At 42.9% G+C, this 12379-nt stretch overlaps 1 protein-coding gene across 2 annotated transcripts in view; it reads left to right on the top strand.

The window, feature by feature from the left end:
* Positions 1–12379, top strand: part of LOC132828886 (zinc finger and BTB domain-containing protein 7A-like) — a 173861-nt gene that overhangs the window by 71705 nt on the left and 89777 nt on the right. Inside the window, exon 1 of one of the 2 annotated variants that reach the window (XM_060846071.1) lies at positions 10428–10719. The exons of the other annotated variant lie outside the window; for it this stretch is intronic. Coding sequence (XP_060702054.1) covers positions 10634–10719 — 86 coding nt within the window. The 5' untranslated portion in view covers positions 10428–10633. Of the gene's footprint in view, positions 1–10427; positions 10720–12379 lie in introns of those variants that run through there. 2 annotated transcript variants of the gene reach the window in all.

The following is a 12379-nucleotide window of genomic DNA, read 5'->3' as shown; positions in this document are numbered from 1 at the left end:
CAGAATTGGGTGTGATTCCTGCATCCCCTTACTCCCTGGTTGAATAGAGTCTACTGCATGGAAACAAACTCTTTGGTCCAATAGTCCATGCCGAACAAAGTTCCCAAAATGACCTAGTCCCACTTGCCTGCACTTAGTCCATTTCCTTCTAAACCTTTCCTATTCATGTACTTGTGCACATGTCTCTTAAATGTTGCAACTGTCCCTGCATCTACCATTTCCTCTAGCAGTTCATTCCATGAACGAACCAGCCTCCATGAAAGTGTAGCCCATCAGGTCCCTTTTAAATCTTTTTTCTCTCATCTTATAAACATACTCGCTGGTTTTGAACTCCCCAAGGCTTGGAGTCCCCAAAAGATCTTTGTTGTTCACCTCATCTATGCCTATCATGATTTTATAAACCTCTATAAGGCCAACCCTCAACCTCCTACGTTCCAGTGAAAAGGTCCCAGCCTCCCCTTCTCTCTCAAACCTTCTAGTCCCAGCAACATCTTGGTAAATCTTTTATGAACCCTGTCCAATTTAATAATATTGAGTAGTCTTCGATTTCTGTTGTTCAGGTTCATCGGAATACTGGGAATATCATGATCCAGCTGGGAAAATAAAGAATGGGAGGGCACAGATTTAAATGATGTGCAAACACAGCGAGGGTGAAGTGAGGGAAACCGTTTTCACACAACGAGTAGTTAGAGTATGGAATAAACTGCCTGGAATTGTGGTGGAGGCAGGTTCAATTGAGAGGGCATTAGATGATTATTTGGATATAAATGGTGTGCAGAGATATGAGGGAAAGGCAGGAGATTGGCACTCGGGAATAGAACAATGGATGATGGATCGAATGGCCGTCATCTGTGAACATTTAGTCAATGTTATCAGGACAAAACATGGAGAACAAACATTTTCTTTATCCTTTCTCACCCTCTGTCATCTCTGAATCAAATTTTACCATCTGACCAAGGCAGGATTTGAACCCTTGTCCCCATCAGTCCAGGGCTCACTGATCACTCATTCAGCAATATTACCACTAAACCATCACCTCACCTGCTTTTGTATGTGAAATTATTGACTTCAGTATCACATATCTTATTAATCTCTTTCTCGACCTGCCCTGTTGCCTTCAATGGTTTAATTAGTGTATTCTTTTGTCAAGTTTAAAGATTCTTCACCTCTTAAGCACTTTGAAGTCAGCATACCTCTGAATCTTTTTTAAGATGTGCACGTTTCTGCTACAGTCACTAACTGTTTACCTGTGGAAAACTCCATGATCTCCAGGTGATTGCTAGCGGTGATTATTTCTGTCACATAGCAAAATTAGAGACAATTTACGGCTTTCTCTTGCTTGTCATAATATTATTCAGAAACCCCACTTTGAAGGATCCAGTCAGTAACAGCAACAAAGAAAGGAATGCTTTTGAAGTATGATTTGGTTGGAGATGATGGGTCACAAAATATCTTTTATATGTATGACAGATTCGATGTTAACCCTTTCTGTAGGCTGTTTCTAACTAGCCAGAAATCAGTAAAATCTAGTGCACATGGGCAGAAAATAATAAGACAGTGCTGGAGTTTAGCTCAAATTGCATGGAATGAAAGGGGGTGAAAGTTTTGTTCCATTTATATAACGTTCTACTGAGGCCCCATCTCGAATGTTGTATTCAGTTCTGGGATAATATCTTAAAGATCTATTGTCCTTGGAGGAACTGCTGTGCAGAATGGTATTGGCACCATAGGAGTTATCAGAATAGATATACCAGGCTTTATATTACTTGAAAGTAGAAGTAAAGAGGTGATTCTAATTGAAATCTTTTAAGATTTGAAGGATTTAATGAGAGAGAGAGAGCGCCATTTCCCTGAAGGCAACCGTGTAGGACAAGGGGCCTAACCTTAAAACTGGAGATCAAACATCTGGGGTATCAAAACTGCCGCAATAACAACAGACTTTTAACACAGTAAGACTGGCCAAGAACCATCATCAAACAAAACAAGCCATTTGATGAGATATTAGTGCAGATGACCAAAAGTTTGGATAAAGATATAGATTTTGAGGAGCCTCTTGATGGAGATAAAGGGATGAAGTGGTTTAGGGGCAGGACTCCAAGTGAATGACCTCCACAGCTGATAAAATGGCCACTAATGGTAGAACCATGAAACATTTGGGAGGACTCTGGAAGCTGGAACAGAAGGAGCACGCACATCTCTGAGGACAGTCCAGAGGTGGTTACGGAGGGGTTTGAAAGCAAGGATGAGAGTTTTAAAATTTGGCAGGTTCCTCACCTGGGAGCTGTGTGGTTGCATGGGTGATGAGTAAATGAGACTCAAGTGAATTGCGATTATATTTAGCAGATTTTTGGATAAGATTTGTATGATGATGGAAAAGGAGATTGGCCAGATCTTCTCACAAGCCAGTGGAAATACAGATCTCTTAGTGAATGGAATATTAATAGTTAATTATCAAGGCTTGAAGATACACCAGTCAAGGAGATTGATATATTGATTGATTGAGTACAGGATGAAGAAGGACTGTAAGGAGGAGATACTATGGTTATATTATCACCGGTGTTCTGGTCCAGAGATCCAGGCTAATGCTCCAGGGATATGTGTTCAGATTCATGACACATCATATAGAACTGCTGGGCTCTTGTGGCACAGTGATAATGTCCCTAACTCCTGGAGCTGGTGAGATTTGAACCTGGACCTCCTGATTCAGGTACGTCATTAGAACATCTGAACAGGTTTATTTATCAAATATCTGTTGTTAGGGAGGAAAAAGGTGTTGATTTGACTTGATGAGCATCCAAAGAAGAAACTGTGAAGAAGGGTGGCTAAGGTACCGTGAGGCGGCAGACACATGTAACATTGCATTCTGTAAATAAATCTAATATGAAGTTTAAAAAAAAGCAGAATGGTGGCTCTGATCTCTACTGCAACATCCAGTTTCATAATAAATTAACCTTTTTGTTTCCAGGAGAAGCTGTCGATGTTAGTGTTCAAATGAAATATTGGAGCTTGACAGATTTTTGTCAACTAAGGGTCATTGAGACAAAGCGATGGAGTTAAGATCCAGATGTCATTGAATAGTGGAACAGGGTTGTGGGCTGAGTTAGTTATTTACATTTTTTTTTACACTACATTCTTCTTTCCTTATTTAATCTCTGCTGAATTTAGAAATATAGATCCAAGGATATCAGAGCAGGCCATTTGGTCCCTCAAGCCTGTTCCATCATTTCAGTGTGATTTTGTAGGTGATCATCTTCCTGAACACCACTTCCTCTCCGTATTCCCCTTATCCCTTGATATCTTTTAACATCTATAAATTGATCAACTCCTTTTCTTGGAATTCTGAATGAATGACTCTGACTCTCCACAGCCTCTGGCCTAGGTAATTCCAAACACACTCACTACCCAATGAGTGAAGAAATCCCTCCTTACCCTGTTTATAAATGGGCCATCTCCTCATCTGAGATCGTCTCTTGTGTTGCCTGTTGCTCAGCAACCAATTCCACAGCATCACAGATCTCTCCCACCCATCCCACCCTCCATTAACAGAGAGAGCTATTTTTAGGGCCTGGTCTTCCTGGATAGGTCACTATCTTCTCACTTCCACCAACTGTTTGCCTTTCCATTTGTTGCCTCTGTTCAGAGGAATGGAGAGTCCATTCCATCAGTGGGTCACTTTGTATGGAGAACAGCCTTTGGGTCAGCTTTACCTTTTTTTTAAGTTTGAACCTGCATAGAGTCATAGAGTTGGACAGAGTAGAAACAGACCCTTCGGTCCAACCTGTCCATGCTGACCAAATATCCAAAATTAATCTAGTCCCATTTGCCAGCATTTGGTCCATATCCTTCTAAACCCTTCCTATTCGAGTACCCATCAGATGCCTTTTTAAATCTTGTAATTATACCAGCCTCCACCACTTCCTCTAGTAGCTCATTCCATACACACACCACCCTAAACATGAAAAAAGTGCCCCTCAGGTCCCTCTTAAATCTTTCCCCTCTCACCTTAAACCTATGCCCTCTAGTTTTCGACTCCCCTGCCCTAGGGAAAAGACATTGGCCATTCACCCTATTCATGACCCTCAAGATTTTATAAATAAGGTCTCATCCTCCACTCCAGGGAAAGCAGCCCCAGCCTATTCAGCCCCTCCCTACAGCTCAAGCCCTTCAACCCTGGCAACATTCTTGTCAATCTTCTCTGCACCCTTTAGAGTTTGACCATATCTTTTTCCTACAGCAGGGAGACCAGAACTGAGTGCAGCAGTCCAAAAGCGGCCTAAACAATGTTCTGAACAGCTGCAAAATGACATCCCAACTCAATGCTCTGACCAATAAAGGCAACCGTACAAAACATTGTCCTCACTATCCTGGCTACCTGTGACTCCACTTTCAAGTACCTAATAACCTGGACCCTAAGGTCTCTTTGTTCAGTAAAACTCTCAGGACCTTGCCATTAAATGTATAAGTCCTGCCCAGAGTATTTCTTTAACCTTTTCATGGAACAATGCAACACAGTAGGCAGCGGGTTGGCTCACTGTGCTAGTTCTTTGAAAGATCTATCCACTCCTGTCCAGTTTCATTTTTCTACCCTCTCTTTCAAGTATCTAATTCCTTTTTGTGAGTGTTATAATTGAATCTGCTCCATTGCCCTTTTCAGGCTCAGCAATCCAGATCATTGGGATTCCCTGAGTAAGATGTTTTTCTCAAGTTACTGTCTTGCCAAGTATCTTGAGTCATTGTTCCCTCATGATTAATCCTACTGTGACGTACTGCATTCACTGTGAAACTGTTTAATTTCAAGATTCACATTCTATAGGAACATAACCTTTTCAGGTTGGGGGTTAAAGTGTTAAATGTAAGGTAAAGGAGAAAAGGAAATGTCTGAGTTTGAAAGATTGGTAAACAAATTTAACCTCATTACCATTTGAAAGGGTGATTTATCTGCACCTCCCAAGGCCAAAGTTGGAGGTATTTTCTAATCAACCTTTTCAGAGATGTTGTTATGCACATTTGGAAGCAGATGGACTTTTAAACCTGGGCCACCTGACCCAGAGATATTGACACTACCACTACACTACAAGAGCACCTATGATCCAAGTTAGAAGGGTGGGAGTCATTGAGTAGGCCTATTTAATCGGGGAATAGAAGGCAGCCAGTCTGAAGAGAATTGTCCGGTCTTTATTAGAGAGATTAATTATTCATGCAGTTTCCCAGGTCAATGGCAGTTTGAAAAGAAACAGGTAAACAACAAAAGGTCTTCAAGTATCCATTTACTTTACAGATCAAAGGACAAACTAGAAACTGAAATTGATGAGTTGAAATCTCTGTCTAGGACATGCCATGATTATAGGGAGACAGTCTTTTGTTTTGTGATTCTGTTTAAGTTAGCATTGTCAGAAAGGCAGTCATATACCTGCTGGCAACCAGAATAAGGAGCAAAGTGAATTCCTGAGAGCTGTGACAGCCTTACTTGGTCCCTTCGGGCCTGTTCCACCATTTAATAAGATCGTGGCTGATCTGAGTGTAACCTCAACTCTACATTTCTACATGTCCATCATGTCATTAAGATTGACTTCTCTTGTTGCTAAGCTCTTTTCCATGGAAGACCCAGGATGAACTTTGCCTTCGACTGCTTTGTTCAGCTATGTTAGATCCATGCAAACACTGAGAGATCCATTGAGTTTTGAGACCATGACCATTCCCAAGTATCAGCTTCCAGGTTAGGTCACCGATGAAATAATTCTTTGCCTAAACATAGAGTCGATTTCCTTCTTTATCTTTGGCAAGAAGCATTTTTCTACATGTAAACAGATACACAGGCTTTGTTTCAGAATGTAGGTTCATGGTGTTCCTAATTCCTAAGCTTTCAGAATGTTGTGAACAGTTATGGAAGTTCTATTCTGAAGTTTTTAGGCTTGGTCTCTGCTTTTCAGTTTCCCTACTCTTTTGTCTCAGTCAACAACAGGCTTTCCTCCTCAAATGTAACACACTCTGACATCAGATTGCATCCAATCATTGTGATATTTCCTCTATATCTGTCTCTCTTTCTCTGCCTGTCTCATTGCATTCAGTTGCCCTATGACACTGAATTCCATTACTTTCAGATCCATGTAGAATTTTTACAAGATGGCTCAAGAGAACTTTCCTCCAACCATGGTTCAGCATCACAAAGAACTGAAACTGCTGCATTTGTGCCTCATTTAAAAGTCTGTTTTGTTCCTTTTCTATTGGCACACTAGCGCTTTAGTTGCTTTCTGTTGGTTCCTGGATTTCTGCAAGGAAAAACATCTCGCTATCATGGCTTATCTTGCATTTTAATGTCTTGCTAGCTTTCAAAGGCATCTATCTCTTTTAAAGTCTGGTTGAAGATTTGTAGCTCGGGTGTCCGTTGTTGTGGTTCTGTTCGCCGAGCTGGAAGTTTTTGCTGCAAACGTTTCGTTCCCTGGCTAGGGAACATCATCAGTGCTGTTGGAGCCTCCTGTGAAGCGCTGCTTTGATGTTTCTTCCGGTATTTATAGTGGTTTGTTCTTGCCGCTTCCGGGTGTCAGTTTCAGCTGTAGTAGTTTGTATGTGGGGTCCAGGTCGCTGTCTGTTGATGGATGTTCTTGCCGCTTCCGGGTGTCAGTTTCAGCTGTAGTGGTTTGTATATGGGGTCCAGGTCCATGTGTCTGTTAATGGAGTTTGTGGATGAATGCCATGCCTCTAGGAATTCCCTGGCTGTTCTCTGTCTGGCTTGTCCTATGATGGTAGTGTTTTCCCAGTCAAATTCATGTTCCTGGTTGTCTGAACACAGGAGGCCGAACCTATCAACAAGGACGACATACTTAAACTACTAGACCTGTGCCTCACCACACACTTTACATTCAACAATCAGATATACGAACAAATCAACGGAACACCCATGGGATCACCAATCTCGGGACTCATAGCAGAGGCAGTTATGCAAAGGTTAGAACAAACAGCCCTACCACAAATCCAACCCAAACTCTGGATCAGATACGTCGATGACACCTTTGTAATCATCAAAAACACAGAAATAGAAAAAACACACCGAATCATCAACGCCACACTCACAGGAATACGATTCACGAGAGAAGAGGAAAAGGATAGCCAACTCCCATTCCTAGACGTGTTAGTAGAGAGAACACCCAACGGAGAATTCACCACAAGGGTACACAGGAAACCAACACACACAGACCAAGTCCTAAACTATGAAAGTAACCACCCCAACACACACAAACGAAGCTGCATCAGGACACTATTCAAAAGAGCCACAACACACTGCAGTACACCAGAACTGCGAAAAGAGGAAGAGGAACACCTATACAAGGTATTCGCCAAAAACGGATACCCACGCAACTTTATCACCAGATGCCTAAGAGATAGACCACGGAACGAGGACATGCCACAACCAAAAGGACTAGCCACACTACCATACGTCAGGAGTGTCTCAGAACTGACAGCCAGACTACTGCGACCCTTAGGACTCATAACAGCACACAAGCCAACTTCCACACTCAGACAACAACTCACTAGAACAAAGGACCCAATAGCCAGCACGAGCCAAACTAACGTAGTTTACAAAATACCATGCAAGGACTGCACAAAACACTATATAGGACAAACAGGAAGACAGCTAACAATCCGCATCCATGAACATCAGCTAGCCACAAAACGACACGACCAGCTATCCCTAGTAGCCATACACTCACAACCAGGAACATGAATTTGACTGGGAAAACACTACCATCATAGGACAAGCCCGACAGAGAACAGCCAGGGAATTCCTAGAGGCATGGCATTCATCCACAAACTCCATTAACAGACACATCGACCTGGACCCCACATACAAACTACTACAGCTGAAACTGACACCCGGAAGCGGCAAGAACAAACCACTATAAATACCGGAAGAAACATCAAAGCAGCGCTTCACAGGAGGCTCCAACAGCACTGATGATGTTCCCTAGCCAGGGAACGAAACGTTTGCAGCAAAAACTTCCAGCTCGGCGAACAGAACCACAACATCTATCTCTTTTTGCTCCAATTCTGAAAAAGAGTCACTAGACCTGAAACACTAACAACGGAGAGGCAATGGCCTAGTGCTATTATTGCTGGATTATTAATCGAGAAACTCCGCTCATGTTCCTGGGTTCATACCCTGTCAGGGCAGATAATGAAATTTTGATTTCAATAAAGAATCTGGAGTTAAGAGTCTAATAATGACCATGTTGTAAAGACCCATCTGGGTCACTCATGTCCCTTAGGGAAGGAAATCTGCTGTCCCTACCTCGTCTGACATACATGTGACTCCAGACCCACAGCAATGTGGTTGACTCTTAACTGTCCTCTGGGCAATCAGGGTTGGGCAATGAAAGCTGGCCTAGCCACTGATGCCCATATCCCATAAGTGAATTTTTATAAAAATCTCTGCTTTCTCTCCACAAATGCTGCTAGACCTGTTGAGTTTCTCCAGTAATTTGTTTTTATTTTGTTTCTGCTTCGGCTTGTTATTGCTCACTGCTTTCCAGCTTCCTCTATTGGGTTACTGGGATATGATAGCCTAGGGCACCACTCAGTTTTGCTCCCTGATTGCTGCATATCTGCTGATTGGAATTGCCTTTGTTAAACTTCTCACCCTTCGCTTTAGGCAGTCAGGTCCATGTTTCCTCCACGTCCCAGAACAACAACAATCCTGTCCCTGGACCTGTTTCCATGCTGCAAACCTTTGGGACTGACTATGCTATTGTCTACACAGCCATCCATTGCACGCTAACCTGATGACTATTTGTTTGGCATCACTAGCTGTGATACTTTATAAATCTTTGCTACGTTAATACTCTGTTATGCTTCTCCTTAATTTCATAGAATCCCTACAGTGTGAAAACAGGCCAATTGGCCCAACAAGTCCACACCGACACTCCAAACAGTAACCCACCCAGACCCATTCCCCTACCCTATTACTCGACATTTACCCCTGCCTAATGCACCTAACCTACACACCCCTGAACTCGATGGGCAATCCATCTAACCTGCACATGTTTAGACTGTGGGAGGAAACCAGGGCACCCAGTGGAAATCCATGCAGACGCTGGGAGAATGTGCAAACTCCACACAGACAGTCGCCCAAGGCTGGAATTGAACCAGGGGTCCCTGGTGTGGTGAGGCAGCAATGTTAACCACTGCTGCCTCATAAAATCACCACTTAATTCAAAGCTTTTTTGGTATTGGTAGAAATGTTCCAAACTTGCACTTGCTGCCACCATGGTCTTGTGTAGCTGAAGAATATTTGCTGTGATGATGTACATTGTCTCATGACTATATCTCACAGTCAGATCTAACCCCCTTCTATGGGACAGAAACCTGGTCTCCATTTTGATCTGACTGGGGCCAGAAAGCAGAGGAAAATGTGTACAATTGGGCAGGCGTGGAGGGGGACCAGCCAGAGATGAACCTTTTTTAGCTTGGAAATGTTTAAAAAGACATCAAAGCTATAATCAAAAAGACATTCAAGGGATTGTAAGTTTCTGTAGAATCTGGTACTATAAGTTCAAAATTTCTTCCAAACTGAACGTATGAAAAGGTGAAATAGTTACTGCAGCTATCACGTTGGTGTCATTTTTTTTTCAAGCGGCCTGTTCCAGGATCTAGGCTAACGAGAAAAGTTTTCGAGTAAAAAATGAGGTCTGCAGATGCTGGAGATCACAGCTGCAAATGTGTTGCTGGCAAAGTTGTCATTTCTGCAGGGTGACACTTCCCCTTTAAGAGACGGGTCGTCACTGAAGAAAGACGGTTGAGTTTTCTTGCACTTTAACCACAGTTTGGTGAGGGAATTACAGGGAGGGGCTGACTGTGTCGTGTTACATACCAGCCACCCACCCGCCCCCAAATACTCACTAGCAAGAAAATCGGGTTTTCTGGCCTGAACAGCGAGGGCACAGGAATGCCAGTAGTTCCTGTTCATCTGATGCCTACGTTGGAAAAGAAAGCTGGTCATACATTTGACCGTCTTTGTGCTCCAGGTCATTTGTTGCTATAGCGCTATTTCTGACCGTTTCTTCGACCAGCCCACCAATCAGTGGGGCCAGTCAGCAGCACGTTGATGCTTGCCAATTTAACCCATGGTGAAACTTTGGTTACTCAGTGAACTCTGAGATCTACACTTCCTCCAAAACTGAAAGGGGGGGTTATCCACTTAAAAAAAAATTAGCAAGAAAACGCTTGATAATAGACGGCGTGAGGTTGCATAGCTGTTTTTTAAAAAAAATCAGATTAAATTGCATTGATGAAGTTGTAGTTTTGTTAATGGGCTGTCTTCTCCCATAGAGCTTCCTTGTGTTAAAAGGGTGGCTCTGTGTATTCGGTTGGGAGGAGTTATTGAGCGTCGTCAGTGTGAGAGACTCAAATTAATCCCAGTGTAGATACAATCATTAACACGCAAGGTGCTGGGAGGAGTTACTGAACCTTGTAGTGCGAGGAACCTGAGTTGGCAACACAGTAAAAGACCGTCCTTTTTTTTCCCTTCTGAGTGACTCGAGAATTTTTGTGTGATGTTTTTCAATACTATCCATTTGAGCCTGAGAGTTTAACTTCCTCGTACTGTAAGGTCCAATTAAACTTCCCCGGCTGCTCCAGCATGATGTCGTCGTCGTCGTCTTCAATGTTGTTGAAACAAAAATATTACAAAAAGCAGCCGAAGAAGCGAAATGCCAATCATAAAATGTGAGTAGTGTTTGCTCTTTAAAACTTTTCTTTGCTAGTCCGCGTTACGACTCACTCTGGCTCGGAGTTCCTCAGACCAACACGTCCTGGGTCTCGGTTCCCTTCCGTCTTTGGCCCTCCCCTTGATGGGAAGGGAATGATTATGGACATGTCCTGTCTCCCAGTGAAGTAGCCAGCTTCCTTCCTGCTACTGTTGCCTGAAACCCACCGTTCTGATGTCTGCTGTGTAGATCTTTTCCTCCTCAGTCTGTTCAGACACAGCTCTGGAGCAGGTGGGATTTGAATCCGAGTTTCTTGGCTCAGAGGCAGGGACGCTACCCCTGCGCCACAACAGCCTCGATATTTGGTTGAATCCACTTGCTTTGGAAATTTCTGAAATGGAAATCTAGTTTGGTTGAATTGGCCCTTTCCAAGGCCCTGCATGTTTGTTTAAACAGCTGGCTACACTGCTTTTTAATCAGAGCACCAGATCACAGGTTGGGGAGTAACAATTAGTCTCGGGCAGTATTGTCTGCTTCTCTTGGAGACTTGCTGTTCAAACGGGCCTCCTGCTGAGCTAAAATATAGTTTTTTTGTGTACCAGCACAGGCTTTGACCTGTCAGTTTAGACAAGTCCTTTTGATCCCTTGGCGCTTGACTTCCAATATTGGCTATGTGTGTGTGGGGTGGAAGGGGAAAATAGTATTTAAATGGTAAAGTCATGAAATCTTGCTTCTATACAAAGCAGGGTACAATGACTTGACTGGCAGTGTCACAGTGGCCTTGTTGAGGATGTTAAGATGTCTTATTCGAACTTAACTTGACAGTCAAAAGAAATTGCACATTATAAAGGTCCCAGCTTTGAGGCATAATCTCTATTGAGTTAGCCAGAAGTGTAGGTGCCGCATCTGGATATTTCTTTCCCGGAAGTAAGCAGGAGGAGGAATCAGCCTGGTCTCCCTTTTCCAGATCTTGTCCATTTGAAAGTGTGGTTCCGGCTAAGGAAGAGGTTGGATATATCTCTTCGGTGCCTCTTCTGCAGTTGAATAGTCTCCCGAGAGATGGGTAACAGCTGTCTTGGTCCAGAGCAAGAATCAGTCCAATTAACAGTCCACAGTTTCCAACTGAAGTACAGAGGACAGCTTTATTGCAGCACAGTCATCTCCTGCTCCCTCCCACACATCATTTGACTTCACCAGAAGTAGCTGAACCCGGAACTTAGGCTGCCAAAAAAAAAGCCCGAGACCGCCCCTTTCCCGAGTAACTCGGCAACTGCCACTTAAAGCAAAAAGACCAAAGTAGAAATGACTGGTTAAATATAGAGAAGGCAGAGGAATAATGATTCCAATTAATAAGTGGGTTAAAGGCAGGGTGGCTGACTGGGTGGGGTTGCAAATACTGAGTAATGATAATATTGACACACAATGTGGAATTACTGTGAGACGTTACAACATTAGTACAACATTTTTTTATTATCTAAGGAAGCTGTGCTTTACTCTGTTCCAAATCAAGTGTATGTTGGAAATAGAGAATTCAAGGATTCATTTTTAATTTTTGACTGTTCAGATCTACATTACATAGCAACCATTTTTTAATCTCCTGTGACTGCTTGGCACATATTCAGTTCCCCTGGGTAAATCCTTATTTGAGATTACCCTTCTCGGCAACCATTTTTAAGATT

The sequence above is a fragment of the Hemiscyllium ocellatum genome, chromosome 28 (assembly GCF_020745735.1).
Source record: "Hemiscyllium ocellatum isolate sHemOce1 chromosome 28, sHemOce1.pat.X.cur, whole genome shotgun sequence".
Classification (NCBI taxonomy): Eukaryota; Metazoa; Chordata; class Chondrichthyes; order Orectolobiformes; family Hemiscylliidae; genus Hemiscyllium; species Hemiscyllium ocellatum.
This window is presented reverse-complemented; position numbering and strand designations above follow the sequence as displayed.